At 35.9% G+C, this 19458-nt stretch overlaps 1 protein-coding gene across 1 annotated transcript; it reads right to left on the reverse strand.

Annotated features, from left to right (window-relative positions):
• Positions 1–11526: 11526 nt before the first annotated feature.
• Positions 11527–12069, reverse strand: LOC142224891 (uncharacterized). Its single transcript, XM_075294668.1, has one exon. The coding sequence runs from the start codon at positions 12067–12069 to the stop codon at positions 11527–11529; it is 543 nt and encodes a 180-aa protein (XP_075150783.1).
• Positions 12070–19458: the final 7389 nt, after the last annotated feature.

The raw sequence follows: 19458 nt of genomic DNA on the forward strand, positions 1-19458 counted from the left end.
GGCATGTTAATAAGGCTGTGGGCATGTTAAGACTGGCTGTGGGCATGTTAATAAGGATATGCTTAAGCCTAAATATTATTTAATTTGAACATTAAATTGCGTATTCAGAGTAAAGAAAATAGACATTCGGAACCAGGAGAATAGACATTTAAAAAACAGCATGTGTTTTTGCCTTGAGAGTATGTTTTGTTTATCATTTTGGCATTATGGGCACAATTTTTTTGTTGGTTCGTTAAAGGAAATCGGAACGTACGACGAGTAAGTCAAAATATTTAGTAAGAAAGGAAATTTAAAAAAAAAAAAAACAGTGGAAAATATATAAAGATTACAAAGGGATCTTCAGAAAAAAATAAGGATTGTTCCTCTTTGTTAATAAGTAGTCCAAGATGAGTTGACGTACACTTTCAAAAATAAAAGTGGGCATTACGTTCGAGTTTTGCCGTTAAAATTATTTTTCATTTTAGCGACAAAACGCGATCCAAAGCAACAATTAAAAAAGTTTATTTTCTTTAAAATGAATTATTAATGCCAACTTAATTCCGGCCCTAAAGGTAAAAATGAAATTAAGTACAAAATTATTCGTTAATAACTATTCATAATTATTTGTATTTCAAAATACGAGAAATTTTAAATGCATTTAAAATAGTGTTAAATGCTAGTAAAAAATAGTTCACGCCTAAATAAATTTATGAGTATATTCTAAAATTATGTATGGATATACTCGACTTCACATTCTTCTTTTGCTAAAGTTTTTAAATTTCTTAGAAAATTTAAAATTTTTATACCAAAACCATTTTTTTGTTACAAAATTGTTATATTTGCAATTAAAAAAATAATATTTTATCCAAAAGCTCAGTCCATGTCGTTTATATCAAGCACTGTTCTTTTCTGACTGTAAATCTTTAATAACACATATTTCGAAGTTTCATTGTAAAAATTTAATTTAATAATATATAAATATAAATACAAAAATACAAAAAATTGGTGTTCAGTCGGAGCAGGGATTGAACCCAGGACCCTTTGCATGCAAGGCGGACATGCTAACCACTGCTCCACGTGGCCAACAAATATATGTTTCTGTTGAATAATGTTTTGTTTGCATAGGCTCGTGGGCGCTGCAAATTATGCTATATAAATGTAACTTATAACGATAATTGCATGGTTCCCGGTTCGATTCTCCGTCTAGGCGAAAGGTAAAATTTACAAAAAAAAAAAACAAAAAAAAAACAATATTGAATAATTTCTTCAACATTATTTGTATTACAGAAAAAGGTGCCAAGAACTAAAAATTTCGTGGAAGTGAAAATTATGTGAGGAAATGAGCACAATCTTCTTTGGGAGAAAATTCTCCCAAGCATATAATATTTTTTGGGCTCAAGATGCTTCCAAACATAAAACAAACATAATGTTTCGGCAACATCCAATAATATATGTGCTTCCTGCAAAATATGTTTGGAACATATGTTAGAGAAGCGATTTTTTTTTTGAGGGTGTACCAGTAGTCAAATTTAAAAGTAATCATTCAACTCATAGGTTAGGTTAGGTTAAATTGGCAGCCCGATTATATTTCAGGCTCACTTCGACTATTCAGTCCATTGTGATACCACATTTAACTAAAAGTACCTATTACATATGGGCACTTCTAGTCTTAACCACTGAAGCTTCTCTATTATTTACTTTTGTGGAACCAACCAGATTGCTCCAAAAACATTAACAAACTGCTTAAGTTAACGTTTTCCAGGTCAGCCAGTAATCTAAAGCTATATGCTCCTAAAATTCGCTTACGCCTTACACAAAAAGCAGGACACTCACACAAGAGGTGTTTAATTGATTCCTTTTCCTCCACATCATGACAGCTTATACAATAGTCATTATACTTCGCACCTATAGTTTTTGCAAATTCGCCTATCAGGCAGCGACCCGTTATAGAAGATATCAGGAGTGCTATCTGACGCCTCGAGAACACTAGCATATCTAGTGTGCGGTTTAAGTTTAAATGGGGCCATATTTGCTTGGTGTCGTTACAACCCTTGCAATTTTCCCATCGAATATTGGCCATCATAACAGCCTTCTCATCCAGTAAGAGCTTGCAGGTAGCCAGAGGCATACCAACAGATTCTAGTTCCCCTGGAATATGTAAGGTAGTTCCTAGCCTTGCTAACACATCTGCTTCGCAGTTCCCCGGTATGTTCCTATGGCCAGGCACCCATATTAGGTGAATATTGTACAGCTCAGCCATCTCGTTGAGAGATTTGCGGCAGTCTATGGCCGTTTTCGAGTTAAGGAACACGGAGTCCAAGGATTTTATTGCAGGTTGGCTGTCTGAGTATATATTAATGCCAATATTTGTTGGAACATTACTTCTCAGCCAATTCACCACCTCTCTTATTGCCAATATTTCAGCCTGAAAAACACTACAGTGATTAGGTAATCTTTTCGCTATTCGAATTTCCAGATCTTTAGAATATACTCCGAACCCCACTTGTCCATTCAATTTGGAGCCATCAGTATAGAAATCTATATATCTTTTATTCCCCGGGGTCTGTGTACACCACGCCTCACTGTTGGGAATTAGAGTCTCAAACTTTTTGTCGAAAAGTGGTCTCGCCAAAGTGTAATCCACTACGTTAGGCACATCAGGCATTATTTTGAGGACCGAACTGTGACCGTACATTTTTTCCGACCACAGCGATAGCTCGCGCAACCGCACAGCCGTTGTTGCAGCTGACTGTTTGGCCAAAATGTCTAAAGGCAACAGATGTAGCATGACATTAAGGGAGTCTGTTCCTGTCTTACTAAATGCGCCTGAGATACATAAGCTCGCCATAGCTGAACTTTATCTAAACAAGTCGGTTTCTGAAGTGCCGGCCACCAGACTACAACACCATATAGCATTATAGGTCTAACTACTGCCGTGTATAGCCAATGCACAATTTTTGGTCTTAGTCCCCACTTTTTCCTTATTGCCTTTTTGCACGAGTACAAAGCTACCGTGGCTTTTCTCGCCCTCTCTTCAATATTAAGCCTAAAATTCAGCTTCCTGTCCAAAATAACGCCAAGGTATTTTGCACACTCACCAAAGGGAATTTCAGTACCCCCTAAGGAAATGGGCGATCTTTGCAGTACATGACTAGTTCTGTCTTTGCTGGATTTACACCAAGACCATTATCTTTCGCCCATTTCTCAGTCATCCGGAGAGCTCTCTGTATAATATCTCTGATTGTGGATGGGAATTTTCCCCTGACTGCTAGCGCCACATCATCTGCGTATGCCACCACTTTTATCCTTTCTTTTTCTAGGGAAACCAGAAGGTTGTTTATAGCAACATTCCAAAGAAGAGGTGATAGAACTCCTCCTTGGGGAGTGCCTCTGTTCACATACCTTTGTATGTTTGCTTGCCCTAGTGTGGCTGAAATACGTCTCTTTATTAGAAGTTCGTCTAACAGCCTAAGTATACCTGGATCAACATTCAGAGTTGTCAGTCCATTTAATATCGAGCTCGGATGGACATTATTGAACGCCCCTTCGATGTCTAGAAACGCCACGATTGTACATTCTTTGACAGATAGTGAGCTTTCAATAAAGCTGACTAGTTCATGCAATGCGGTCCTGCCCTTCGAGTATGCATGCTGTCGTTTCGAGAGCAAACTTGAATCCACGCTAGTTCTAAGATACATGTCTATTATCCTCTCCAGGGTCTTAAGTAGGAATGATGATAAGCTGATTGGTCGGAAATCCTTCGCACTCCGTTGAGAGGCTTTTCCTGCTTTAGGTATGAAGACGACTTTTGTTTCCCTCCACTTTTCTGGAATAAATGATAAGCTTACACATCGTTTATATATCACCGTCAACCAGGGGATAATTCTTTCAGCCACTGCCTGTAACTCCGCCGGAGTAATTCCATCAGGTCCGGGGGATTTGAATGGTCCAAAGCTATTTAAAGCCCATTTTATTCTAGATTCCGTGGTGCAATGGTTAGCATGCCCGCCTTGCATACACAAGGTCGTGGGTTCGATTCCTGCTACGACCGAACACCAAAAAGTTTTTCAGCGGTGGATTATCCCACCTCAGTAATGCTGGTGACATTTCTGAGGGTTTCAAAGCTTCTCTAAGTGGTTTCACTAGAATGTGGAACGCCGTTCGGACTCGGCTATAAAAAGGAGGTCCCTTGTCATTGAGTTTAACATGGAATCGGGCAGCACTCAGTGATAAGAGAGAAGTTCACCACTGTGGTATCACAATGGACTAAATAGTCTAAGTGAGCCTGATACATCGGGCTGCCACATAACCTAGCAGCTTTCAGTGAAATGTTGAAGGCCTTAGTAATCCGCTCCACTGCGTGTTCGATATCTTGCACAATGCTCATATTTGTCTCCAGCATTTCCGGTATCATCGAATTGAACGATCCCCTATACCTATTCCAATCAGCTTTCCTAACATTTGGCGGAAATATGGTCTTTGAAGTACGAACAGCCAATCTGAAACTGATGTAGCGATGATCTGAGAAGCTATGTTCCCTCAAAACTTGCCACTCAGATATCTTATCATTCAGTTCCGGAGAGGTCAACGTTACGTCCAAAACCTCTTGTCTGTTCCTGGTGACGAAGGTCGGTGCATCTCCCTTATTGCAAACTACCAGGTTAGTACGCAAAATAAACTCTATTAGCGACTGTCCCCTTGCATTAGTATCACTACTTCCTCAAATACTATGACGTGCATTTGCATCGCATCCCATAATGAGTTTTGTCTTTGTTTTTAGTGACTCCTCAACTAAGGTCTTAACGGCACAGGGTGGCATCTCCCTATCATGTCCCATGTAGACCGAAGATACCCAATAGTTGCATGTGGATATCTCTAGACTGGCTACGACAGTGTCTGCATTGCTCAATGAAGGAAGCAGAAACAAGTTTAGTTCGTTTTTAGCAATTATACATGCTCGATTTATATCGTTACCGGTATTATGCAAAAGTTTGAAACCCGGAGTGCTTAATTCACAGATCTTGTTCTTATATATGTATGGTTCTTGAATAAGAACTATATCTATGTCTCCTTTCATCAGGATAACTTTTAAGGCAGCACAAGCGGCCTTACAATGGTGAAGATTTATCTGGAGGAACCGTAGAACCATCCAAATTTTCAACCACCGTCACATCAGTCCGTTTCGGAATCTTTTGGCTGATCGCTTTTGTATACCTTCATATGGATATCATGAAAGCCATAACTTACGCGTCCTTGGGTCTGGGCTAGATGTGGCAGCGACTCTATGTTTAATATAAACACCGCATGTCGTCTTGGTCCATCCACCTCATCCAAACGACCAACCTTCCAATCGGCGGTTGGAAGATCTGGGTTACATTCTTTTAGTCTCTCTAGTATTGACTCAGGATCAGGAGGGTTTGCCGGTATCCATGCATGTGCTCTAGGTTTAGCCGGTATGTCTTTTATCGACTAACTCCAAAGCGGCTCCTTCCCAAACTTCACCAATTAGCATCAATGCAGCTTTAAAGCAATCCATAGACCTCTGGTCTGCAAAAGCTATTAACTTATATCGTCCTTGATACCATCCAGCACCTTGCCGTCGAGGACTTGGTCCGGGAAACTTTTTTCGCACCTCTGAGTAGACACTAGACATCGCGTTCTCAATTTCCCCCCATTTTTGCCTTGGAATCATACAGTCCAATGCTCCTTTATTAATAATAGCCATCACAAGGCTGTCTTTTGCAACTGAGGCAAACGATCTTTGATCCCGTTTAGAGGATGGCAGCTCATCCGGTGATCGTTCCCTTTTTCCAGCTTCAAGAATTCCTTGAGCCCATTTTAAGGAATCGCTTTGCTTAGCCGACAACGTGCTTGGGTCGACTGATCCCAATTTCTTTAGGATAAACAAAGCATTTCTGCGTTCCTTGAATCTCTTTCGAGAGGGATTGCCTCCTTTTGATGTCGTCACCTTAGAAAAGGTTCGACTTGCCAAAGTGTCACCGCCAGTCGACCCGTCTACAGGTCGACTAATTGGGCCTGACTCTTGGTCGCTGCCCAAATTTATAACTTCAGTCGTTACCCGTCCACTGGGCCCTGAAGTTAGCAACCCAGTGGATGACTTTGAATTTCGCTGCATGGTGGTTTATTATTTCCACCACACGTGAAATTCGTAATAAGTTCTTATTACGATGAAATACTCCGCTATTAGAAAACACGTCCGTTCAGTTCGACGGTTGAATAATAAAAATTCAACTCATAAGGTTCAGCATTAACCTGAGCGTGACTATAGGATCCAATTCCGATTTCACGTATTGTTTTCCACTTCTTTTTAGAGTTCAACGCTGAGCTAAATCGTCGTTGATAGTAATTTATTTTGGCTCTCTGAATTGCCTTATTTACTTGATTTCGAAGTGAATGAAATTCATTGTGAAGTTCAGGTGACTTAAATCTCTTCCAACGTTTATATGATTGGTCCCTTTGAGTTATCATATTCATTGAACCATTCTTTTTGTAGCCGTTGGGGTTTGACAGTATGTTTTGGCACGCAATTGTTCAGAAGACAGTTTATGTTATTAGTTAAAAATTCAAGTTGGTCGTTTGCTGTTTGTATACTGTAAAGTTGGCTCCAATTCATACTGAAGAACACATTTTCAAGAAAACCGTAGTTGATTTTATTGAAATTGTGGTATTAAGATTAGAGGATTCTGATCAGCAGGACAGCGAAAGTTGAAGGAGAGTAAAATTAGATCATGTTTAGAAAAACAAGGAACACTCAATTGGTCATATAACAGTACTTTCTCCATATCGTCGACCATAAAAATATCAAGCAGACTATTGTTCGTTCCTCCAAAGTGTGTGGGTAAACATTTATTTACACTGTTAGAAAAATATGTTTTTCATATGTTCCGATATAAACAAAATGTGTTTCGGGCACGATTTTAAACCACAATATATTTAAGTGCGAACATGTAATGTTCCTAAACTAACACTAAATGTTTGGGACATCTATGTTAATATGTTAGAATATATTATGTTTGGGGCATGAATGTTTCATAAAAATAATATGTGTGAATGTAAACATATATAAATTAACAAATTTCGAGTAAACATATATATGTTGTGATATTTTATTCAGAGAGCGACAAAAAGAGAGTATAGAGAAAGAAATAGAGATGGAAACCGGGAGGGTTGACGAAAGATATCAACATAACAAAGCGAGAGAATGAAAAAAGAACAATTTCTGTGAAACCGCTTGTATGTTGTTTAGGAAAACTGTTTTATGATAAGGCTAAAAATTTTGATATGCTTAAGTCTAAATATTATTTAATTTGAATAAAGAGAATAGACATTCGGAACCAAGAGAATAGACATTTGAAAAACAAACTGCAATGTTTTCGCCTTGAGAGCAGCATTTTATGCATGTGTGAACATGTGTTTTGTTTATCATTTTGGCATTATGGGCACAATTTTTCGTTAAAATAAATCAGGGGTCTTCATAAAAATAACGAAAGGGCACTATACTCTTTTTAGAGTTGGGACAGTAAAATGAAATAAGGAGGAAATAGTGAAAAATTACACAGTAAAATGTAAAAAAACAAACTTTAGTTCCTCTTTATTTAAAAGTAGTCCACGAGGAGTTGACGGACACCATCAAATATAAAAGCGGGCATTAAGTTCGAGTTTTACAGCTAAAACAATTTAAAAAGTTTATTTTCTTTAAAATGAATTATTAAAGAAAAATAAAAGGCATTTTAGAGCGATGGTGTTAAATGCAAGTAAAAAACTGTTCACTCCTAAATAAATTTATGTTTATATTATAAAATTATGTATGTATGTTTATACTCGACTCCACGTTCTTTTGTTAGTTTTTGAATTCCTTCCAAATTTTAAAGTTTTGTACAAAAACAGTTTTTTATTAAAAAATTGTTATTTTTGCAATAAAAAATAATATTTTATCCAAAAATCAGTCAATATCGTTTATATCAAGCATTGTTACTGACTATAAATCTTTAATAACACACATTTCGAAGTTTCATTTAAAAAAAATTTAATATAGTATAAATATAAATGTGTAAATTAAAAAAAAAAAAACAAAAAATGTTCGGTCGGAGCAGGGATTGAACCCACGACCCTTTGTATGCAAGGCAGACATGCTAACCACTGCTCCACGTGGCAAACAAATGTATGTTTCTGTTAAATAATGTTATGTTTGCATGGGCTCGTGGGCGCTGCAAACTATGCTATATAAATGTAACTTAAAACGATAATTATCTACTGGTGACTATAACAGCTACGTAGCCCAGTGGATAGAGTGTTGGCTTACAAACTGTATGGTCCTCGGTTCGATTCTCCGTGCAGGCGAAAGGTAAAATTTAAAAAATGTATAAAAGTGAATAATTTCTTCAACATTATTTGTATTACAGAAAAAGGTGCCAATAACTAAAAAATTTCGTGGAAGTGAAAATTACGAGTATGTTAGGGAATGAGCACAATCGTGTTTGGGAAAAATTCTTCCAAGCATATAATATTTTTGGCTCAAAATGCTTCCAAACATATAATATGTTCACATAAAACAAACATATTAATGTTTCGGCAGTATGCAATAATATATGTGCTTCCTGCAAAATATGTTTGGAACATATGTTAAAGAAGCGATTTTTTTTGAGGGTGTACGATGTGTAATTCAATTTCACTAAGGGATTCAGTTAGTGTCGATTCCATAAGGATATTGGAATTGGGATCACCAGCGATTATGATGTCATTGTAATTTACAGTCAAGTTTTGCAGATTGGTTATAAAATCAGTGCAAGGAATTAATCTGTTTGGGCGATAAACACAACCAATTAGAACCTTATTTGTATTTGTTTTAAGTTCAACGAAAATAGATTCAACCTTATCGTCTTCCTGAGATGTAAAGACAACTTTATGTTTATATATCTGTTTTATGTATATTGCCACACCTCCACCGTGAGATTTTCTGTCATTTCTTACTAGGTTATAGCCAGATACTTTTATGATTGAATCAGTTATAGACTCGTTGAGCCACGTCTCCGTCACACAAATTACATCAGCTCCATATTCTTCAAAGATATATCTAAATTCATCAATTTTCCTTCTTAAACTCTGGGCATTAATGTGACATATATTTAAACCAGGGTTTTGCTTTGTTAGAATCCGAACCAATGTTCTCACGACGTCGTTAGGACTCAAAATATTATCCATATTTGTCATTAAATATGACCTCGGACAACGCTAATACGTTTGACTTTGGAAAGTAGTGATTGATATAAATACAAAAAACTAATTTAAAAATTTTAGTACGACATATTTTCAAGTGTATAACATTAAGTCTCAACAATATTTTATTAGCATAGAGCACATATAAGACGGGCTTACAGATCATTAGTGGATGTTGAAAGAAAAAGCTGGTTAAGTTGGTCCAGGCTTTCAATAAGGACAGGTTCATTATTGGATGTGGACTTAATATAAATGAGTCCACGAAAGGAATAAACAGAGGCGATAATGGCTTTTTCAGAGGCTTTTTCAGTTTAATCCCAGCCTGCAGGATTTTGAAATTCAACGATGTAAGATTTTCGTGAATATGTATTGGTCCATTAGAATTGAATCCAATATTATGAAGCCGTAGAGGAGTATTATTTGTTTTTCTATATTGTGCCAAAGTCTTCAAAATGAAAATTTTCAGAAATGGAGTAAAAAGTTGAACAATTATGGTTGTGTCCACAGAATTTCCCAAGTTTTTATTCTTAAGACGATAAACAGTTTTGTAGGGTAGAGTAGGTACATTAATGGCATTACAGATACTGTCAAACACATTGTTTAAGTTTTCCGAATTGTTGTAAGGTATTCCATTAATTCTCAGATCACAAGACACTGCCATATTATCTTGCCGTTCAGCGTGTTTTTTTATGGTTTGAATGTCGTTCAGAATATCAAGATTTTCACGGTACCCTGTTTCCATCTTTGAAACTCTTTCGCTCAATTCTTTTGCATTCATCTCTATCTCATCCAAACGATTGCTGAGAGCTTTCAAGAGATTTGCCTCTACGTCTCGAAGCCTCTTATTATTGTAGTTGCGTAAGTTCTCTTCATATTTAAGAAACGATGATTGAATAAAGAGAGTCTGTTTTTCAATAATATTCTCGATCTGAGATAAATGGATAGACGACCGATCAGATGTGGATAGGCGCGCATTTTTTTGTTGTCTCTGCGTTGTTGTTGTCATCCTCTCTTTTTCGTTTAGTTGCAGCCGTTAACTTATCCATAAGTTCTGCGTGAAGTTTGTTGTTGGAGAGTGTGATGTCTGCCAATAATTGGTTCTCAAATGCGTTTGACATATCGCTGTGATGAGCTCTCAACTTAGGTATGTGTTGGTAAGATTGTGTAGTTATTGTTGTAGAGCTATTAGAAGCGTTGCACAACTTTATACAGAGCCAAGATTAAAGATGAAAGTTTTCTTTTTCACAACAAAAAAAACAGATGTTTTATCAGTGTCTTCTCGAAATAAAATCCAACAAATAGATCACGTTTTCAAAACAAAACCAAGTGATACCAATTGAAGATTTTATAATCAAGCTTTGCAATTAGAATATTGAAAACAATAGGAGCGATATAAAAACACGTCCAGCAGTATACTCTTCGACGTGTCCATATTGTTAACGAATACTATTCCACTTTGTATTTTGCCTTTTAATATATTTGCCCAATCCATTGGTACTGTGCGTAGCCACTCACGACCCAGAAGTGGATTTCTTTGCGATTTAACTATGTAAAGTTTAGCTGCAGAAACATCTTTTGAGCCCGCTACCATTACCTGGATATACCCAACACAATGGTGTATGACAATAGCTGTGTAACGCTGTGTCTGTATCATAAACTTTTTCTTTACCGAAGTATTTTTTGCTTCATCAAGACTTATAATTGATACTGGTGCACCCGTATCTATTTCAAACTTAATGTCAATTCTTCATCCGATATTAGGTTCAGCTGGCCACCGTGGTGCAATGGTTAGTATGCTCGCCTTGCACACACAAGTTTGTGGGTTCGATTCCTGCTTCGACCGAACACCAAAAAGTTTTTCAGCGGTGAATTATCCCACCTCAGTAATGCTGGTGACATTTCTGAGGGTTTCAAAGCTTCTCTAAGTGGTTTCACTGGAATGTGGAACGCCGTTCGGACTCGGCTATAAAAAGGAGGTCCCTTGTCATTGAGCTTAACATGGAATCGGGCAGCACTCAGTGATAAGAGAGAAGTTCACCACTGTGGTATCACAATGTGAGCCTGATACATCGGGCTGCCACATAACCTAACCTAACCTAACCTAGGTTCAGCTGGCGCGTTGTTTTTAAGCACATTCCTCGAAGGTGACCCTTCTTCTTACAAGCATAGCAAACTGTTGTGGTTGCATTGGTTTGCCAGATGCTTGTCACTACCACATCTAAAACATGCCTTACCACTCCTCCCCTCATGAGCCTTTTTCGACTTCCTCTTATCGACGATCATATCCACCACTTGTTCGTTGCCTTGACGTCATTCCATTCCACCCCTATCCGCCGCTTCAAAAATACTTGCGGTATCGATTGCTGATTTCAAGGTTAGATCTGCCTTCTCAAGTAAACGACTTTTAATACGAGAGTTTTTTAAACCAAAAACAAATTGGTTTCTTAAAGCAGTATTTAAGTATTTACCAATGTCACAATTGGCCGCTAACCTCCTTAAGTTAACCAAATACTCTGCACAAGTTTCATTCTCCTTTTGACGACATAAATTGAAACGATAATTTTCGAGAATGACGTTTGGTTTTGGATTAAATTGTTCACTGAGACGTATGACTATTTGTTCATATGTGGATTCCTCCGGCGTGCTAGGGGCAAGCTTTTCACAAAGCATATCATACGTGCCGGCTCCCATATAATGCAGCAGAAACATTTTCTTTTTGGTACCACCGCACTCAAAAATATCCAGCGCTGTCTCGAATCGGCGTACCCACCTTTGCCATGTTGTTACACCATCATCAAACGGTTCAAAAGTAAATCCAGGTACTTGTATTTTGGTTACTCCTTCTGTTGACATTTTTGGAACTCAGGTTACCAAACAGAAAATTTGGGTTCAATGCTAATTAATGTTCTTTTAACTCGTCGCCAAATGTTAGGTTAGACACGCGATGTACTTGATCGTCATTCTGCAAGTGCAGCAATGACATTTATTCATTTTATTTCTTACTGTTTCGATTACAATTCATTATTATCTATATCACTCTGACAAGAACGATCAGAGGTAGAGCATTAGAAGTCGGAGTGCCATTGTACAAAAATGTAAAAGAATCACTTATTTCAAAGAAAACTAGGTTAGCGCGCCTTCAATTTGCACAAAAATACCTTAAATGGCCTCAGGAGCAGTCGATATGTGCTATATTTTCCTACGGCACAAAATTTAACTTGCATGGATCGGATAGTAGTACGAAGGCTGCAGGGGAAAGCCTTAATCCAAGATATGCAAAAAGTTACGTCAATCATGGTGGGGCCAATATTATGGTCTGGGGGTATTTTTCTGGACAAGTTATTGGCCCGATTTATAGAGTCGAGGGTATTATGCTGTCGGAAGTCTACAAAAACATTTTGACCCATGTAATATTGCTGTAAGCATTCCGGGAAATGCCGTCTGCATGGATTATTCAGCGCGATCATGACCTCTAGTACACGTGTAACGTAGTAAAACAATGGATTTCAGATGAAAAATTGCGGATGCTTGACTAGCTTGTTCAGTCGCCTAAAGTTAAAGTCATAAAGCAACATTTGGAAAGATGTAAAACGAAAATTGGTACGAAATGTTTGCAAAATGCTTACGAAATCTATTTGAACCTGAACCATATCATTGACCATATAATCCTAACCAATGGCAAAAAGTTGCGCAGAAGTAATCAAACGGCATTGCTTTAGTATTAACTAATAACATTTATCGTTAAAAGTTACAAAAACATTAATTATTTTTAAATATATGTGACACTTAATATTAGTTGCAAATGTTTTGAACAAGCGAAAACTCCATTTTTTTTTTAAATTATAAATGATCAAAAAATCTTTATCGTTAGTTCCGTTATTCCCGTGAATCTTTATTTTCAACAGGGAATGTAGTTGCAAATATTTTGAACAGCACTGTATACGTCTCCCGTTTGTAATTCTTCGCGTCTTTGCGACTTTGGTTAATTTTTTCTATTGTCTTACATTTTGCGTTATGGATCTTCTCTTTTATCGATGGGTAATATTCTTGTGTTATTCGTCCGTTTAAGAAATCTGAGGGTCTTCGTCCGGTAGTGGAGTGATTACTTTATTGAGTTTTTCTTCTACAGAGTCAATTTCTTTATCAGGGTCGTGTCTAAGAATTCTAATATGTTCGTTGATAGTATTGTGCAGGTGTTCAATATCTGAATTAGATGAATGGTTATTATTTGAAGTAAAATGGATTTCTATCCCTTAAGAAAATAATTAGGGGAAGGGCTTTAAATCCTAACTCGTTGTCCGTAACGATTTTCTTTGTATTACCCATTATGCTTAAGTATTGAGTAAGGGCTCTTTTAAATTCGATCCCTGTTCGGTTTTCTATTTTTATTGCTTGAGCAAATTTGGTGAATTTGTCAATAGACGTTAAGAACAAGGTCTTTCCTAGACTGTAAAAAACATCGATATGTACTATTTCCCATGGCCTGCTTGGCGTCTCGGTAGTCTGAAGTTTTGGTTTTATGTGTTTCCTTTCATACTACTCCTTATTACAGATGTCACAATTATTGATAAATTGTGTTATACGCTTTTTAAGTTCAGGGTGATAGATGCTAAATTTTAATTGCTGGAAATTCTCATTTATACCTCTATGATTATTTCGCATGTGTTCCTTTTTTATATGTTCTGCTAATACGTTCCCATCGAGAACATCCGTAAGGATGTTGTTACACTTAATTATCTTAAAATCTTTACCTTAATCGAAGTTTGTCGAAATGATCTTCTCAAATACTTCGTTAATGTCGGCGTCTTCGATAGACAGCTTTCAGTTTTGTGGGATCAGAATGATTTTTAATTATTGTCAGCATTGTGTTCTCGTCGAAGTTCCGTGTAGTAATCGGTTTCCTATGGTTATTAAAAATCTCCTGGTTTCTAATCTTTAAAGACCTGATCCTACTTTTCGAATTATAATTTCGTTCTTGTATATATTTATCGAATTGTTTTTCTCTGTGATGACACCAATCATATATTTTTCAGAAAAACTATTTTGGGTTTGTATGCGTGAAAGTGCATCGGCGTTTCCATTATTCACCCGAATTCGAATTCTCCTAGTTTCAGTCTCCACCTAACAAGTCGTGAATTTGGCTCTTTGATCGAAAACAACCATTCGAGTGGTTGGTGATTGGTATGGATGGTGAATTTTCTGCCAAAAAAATTCTGTCGAAAGTATTTTACCGCCCATACTATTGCAAGGAGCTTTTTTCTATATACAATATAGAAAAAGAGCTAGTTAATTTCATGTTCATTTAGAGTCCTGCTTGCATAGCATATTGGATGGTCTTACTGTGATAAAACGGCCCCTAATGCAAAGTTACTTGCATCTGTATTTAAAACAAAAGGTTTTGAAAAATCTGGGTACGCTAGTATGGGATCATTTATAAGTAGGGTCTTTAAGGTCTCAAAGCTTTTCCGATATTCAGCATTATGTAAGTCAATTTTAGTGTTCTTCTTTAGGTAGTTCGTCATAGGTTTTGCTATTTTAGAATAATCTTTCATAAATTTTCTGTAGTATCCACTGAGTCGCAAAAACTGTTTTATCTGTTTTTAATTTTCGGGAATTGGGTATTTTATACCTCATTCACATTACACTTCCAAAATCCACTTTAACTAGATTTCAACTGTCATTTGTCTCATAAAAAGGGGATTTCAAATCCACTTTTACTCGATTTCGAGCGTAATGTGAATGAGTTATTACTATACATTCTATTTTTTTGGATTTGGTTTAATACCATTCTGAGTCACATTATGACCGAGGAATTCGGTCTCTCGTTTTAGAAATTCGCATTTGTCTATTAGTCGATCTATTACTAGATGTAGTGAGTTTATGTGCTCGTCTAAAGAAGTTGAGAAAACAATAATATCATCTAGTTATACTAAACACACTTTATTTAATAGATCTCCCAGTATGTTATTCATTAAACGTTGGAAGGTGGCGGGTGCGGTTTTTAAGCCGAAAGGCATACGAAAGAATTCATAGTGCCCTCCTTCAACTGAAAACGCAGTTTTATGAATATCGTTATCTGCAATTTCAACCTGGTGGAAACCCTTAGCGAGATCTAGTGTACTAAAATATAAGCTTCTACCAAGTTAATCTAGGATCTCTTCTATATTTGGGATGGGGTATCTATCGTCCACAGTCTTTTCATTAAGTTTACGATAATCTACTACGAGCCTCCATTTTTTGTGTCCGCTTGCATCGTCCTTTTTAGGGACTATCCAAATTGGAGCGCAATATGGTGAGTTTGATAGCCTAATTATCCCATTTTGTAACATTTCGCGGATTTGTCGGCTTACTTCTTCCCTGTGTAAGTATGGGTATATGTAAGTTTTAGAATGAATTGGAACATCGTCAATAGTATTAATATGATGCTTAACAGCATTAGTGAAAGTTAGATTAGAGTCTGTCTGATGGAATAAGTGGGAGAATTTATTTATTAGTCGTGAAAGTTTCGTAAATTCTTCTGAATTCAAATGATCTGTTATAATCTGTTCTAGTAATGATAAGTCTTTAGTGTTTGTCGTTTCATCGTCCGAAAGGAAATAACTTTCTATTGATACTGGCCACGCGTTTCCTGGTTTAATGTGAATTACTTCTGGGCATTCAGGATTGGTTACTATTTCAACTTTAAAATTTTGGGAATTATATACTCCTTCTTGGATAATTGTTTCTCCGCTGGGAGAATGGACATCTGTAATATGTACCAATCCGTGTTCTACATTGGTAACTATGATTATTTAGGAACTTCAAGGGAATTGCACGGCCATTTATTCTTAGGGTTGCAAAGCCCTGGATTGATAATCGAATGTGTGACGCCGGTGACTATAATAAATTTTAGTATTATATGCGGTAGTTCCCCGGAGAGGCCGCTAAAGGAAAATTTTTGGACAGTTTCGAAAGGAAAGGGATCGGAATATTTTAATTTCTGCGGTCCATAGTTGGGATTCTGTTCAGATGGTACGTCTTGAATGCAGTTGACGTCCATCGGTTCAGGGGCGGACGAAATATTATTCCCCCGAATTGGTTGTGCGCTTTGTTGGAAAGTTGAATGTGAATTACTAACATTTCTTGGGAGATTTTGGTTGCGTTGGTATAGCGAGTTGATATATTGTGGGTTTGGAGTATTGAAGGGGTTATAGCTATTGGGATTTTGTTGATAATGCTGTTTCGGAATTTTGTGCTTATTTTGATACATATTTATTTATTATAAAAATTGTTATGTCCATTTTTATTGAAAATATTGTTTGCCTTGTTTGTTTGACTACCATAATATGCATACCCAGATTTAAACAAGATTTCCATTGCTTCTTCTAGGCTATTCGGATTGCGACACGCTAGGATAGTCCTCATTAGTTCCGGAATGTTTTCTTTAGTTAACGAAGTAATAAAATAGAATAAATGATGGTACCATTAGGTATAATTATTCACATAATCGAGCACTTACATAAAAAAATTAAAAAGAATATGTAATGTAACGGTAATTCTGAAAATTTTTCCGTTAAGAAATTTTTATCACAAATATTTCATAATAATTGTGTTTAATGACATTATCATATTATGTTTTAAATAAATGGTTTTTTATACCTCATTCACATAACACTTCCAAAATGCGCTTAAACTAAATTTCAAATGCCATTTGCCTTATAAAAAAGAGACTTAAAATCCACTTTTAGTAGATTTCGAACCTTATGTGAATTGGCTATTGGATATATTATAACGTAATTCACGAATCCAACTCCATTAAACAACCTACATTTATTTCTATTTTAAGTGTGAAATTAATTTTCGTGTAATCTTATTTAGATTATTTATTAAATTTTTTGTTTATTTATACAATATTCGTTTCTATTCAAGTAGTTCTCCTATTTATTACAGCATCACTCGCCATATTTTGATCCATTGTAATCGGCGATAGAAATCAATATTTTCGAGATTTGGTTGGCTGAGACAATAAGTGGCTATTTAGCAAACTTTGGTGTATCTACGAATAAGTCATTACATATTAGGTGATTATATGCTTTAAATGCACTACTTATTTTATGGCCGAAAGTATGCCTGGGGAGAAGTACTTTCCTTCTAGGACATGCGTATGTAAATGTAATCCGAAGCGATGCCAATTAATAAGTGGTTATTAATTTTTAAATAGGCTTACCTACAAGATTACCGGGTAATGAGAGTTTTTGCTGGGTATGGTTGGTGGATTTGGTTGTGTCATTTTGTAAGTTTGAAAGTCCTTTTTCTAAAAACGTCGTCTTCATCGTCTCCTAATGATACGTCTCTGTTGGATGTTACTATTGTTTATATGTCCGATATGTTCGTTAATGTCAGGCAAGTACCCGTCGTTCGAATCGAACCCTGGATCTAATTCTATTACGTGTACTTCTGGGAACTGAAATTCAGGGTCGGACGCGTAGTCCGATGTTGATTCTATTGATTCCGTGTCGGACATATATCCGTATCGAATTTTGTGTTTTGAAGAGTATGGAGAAATATATATAATAATACGAAAAATAATATATATAGGAAAACTGATAACTTATTTAAGCGGCTTACTATCAATTTGTTGCTGCTCATTGCTAATGTTTTAGCTGGATCGTTGCTTTTCTGGATTGGTGATTCCTTTTGGCATTTTATTTAACCAATACTTGGAGATAATTTAAAGTTTTTCTGTGTCGCTTAGGATTAATTACACATTTGTTTTTAAATTTTAAAAGGTTCACTTTCTGTATTCCTTTTATATATATTCTAATTTTCTGTTTTTAATATCACTAAGCTGTTATTTAGGTCTATCAAACATTAAGATGTACAACATTAAGATGTACAAAGGATTCTTTGATTCTTTAATCAAACTCCTTTTCCCGATATCCTACCGACTGCGCCAATTTAGATTTATGTTTTGAACAAGCGGAAAAAAATAAAAAAACGCAATGTTTATTGATGATCAACTGTGGTATTGCACAGAGACTTATTTATTGTTTGAGTTATAACTTAACTGACTATCTTTGTTACAATATCTGCTATTTATATTTGTTGTATGCTTAGTAAGTTTAAGAATTAAAAAGAGATTTCAGCAATTTATTTGACGAAATAATTCGGGGAATTATTGGTGGTCAATTGGAACAAGTGGAGAAATGCAATATGCATCGATGATTGAAGATTGGTAGTAGCGGAAGTGTTGCACATGGCACTTAAATATCATATTAAATATATTCTCTGTGGAAACTATCCAGTCAATTGGAGGAAAATCTCATTGAAAATGGGTCTAAAATATGAAACAGTTTACTATATTTCCCCAACTCTGGTGTACATATATATGGGAGCTATATATAATCTGAACCGATTTTGACTAAATTTTACATGCATACACCCTCAAAAAAAAATCGCTTCTCTAACATATGTTCCAAACATATTTTGCAGGAAGCACATATATTATTGGATATTGCCGAAACATTATTATGTTTGTTTTATGTGAACATATTATATGTTTGGAAGCATTTGGAGCCCAAAAATACCATATGCTTAGAAGAATTTTCACCCCAAAGAAGATTGTGCTCATTCCCTCACATAATTTTCACGTCCACGAATTTTTTTAGTTCTTGGCACCTTTTTCTGTAATACAAATATTGTTGAAGAAATTATTCAATTTTATAAATTTTACCTTTCGCCTGGACGGAGAATCGAGGACCATACAGTTTGTAATCTACTGGGCTACGTAGCTGTTATAGTCACCAGTACAGACAAAAAATTTTTTTTCTGATTCAATCACGAAATTAATTGATCCAATTAATTTTTAATTGAAATGTCTTCAATCACAGAAATGATAGTATCAATTAAAAAATTAATTGAAGGTCAATTAAAAAGTTAATTGATCCAATTAAAAAATTAATTGATAGTATTATTTTTGTGATTGATTTTTGTTTCAATTAAAAAATTTGTTGAATCAATTAAATTTTTAATTGAATATTTTTTAAAAGTCAATTAAAATTTTAATTGGAAAATTTTTCGTGAAATTTTTTTGTGTGTAGACAATTATCGTTATAAGTTACATTTATATACCATAGTTTGCAGCGCCCACGAGCCCATGCAAACATAACATTATTTAACAGAAACATACATTTCTTGGCCACGTAGAGCAGTGGTTAGCATGTCTGCCTTGCATGCAAAGGGTCGTGGGTACAATCCCTGCTC

The sequence above is a fragment of the Haematobia irritans genome, chromosome 2 (assembly GCF_050003625.1).
Source record: "Haematobia irritans isolate KBUSLIRL chromosome 2, ASM5000362v1, whole genome shotgun sequence".
Classification (NCBI taxonomy): domain Eukaryota; kingdom Metazoa; phylum Arthropoda; class Insecta; order Diptera; family Muscidae; genus Haematobia; species Haematobia irritans.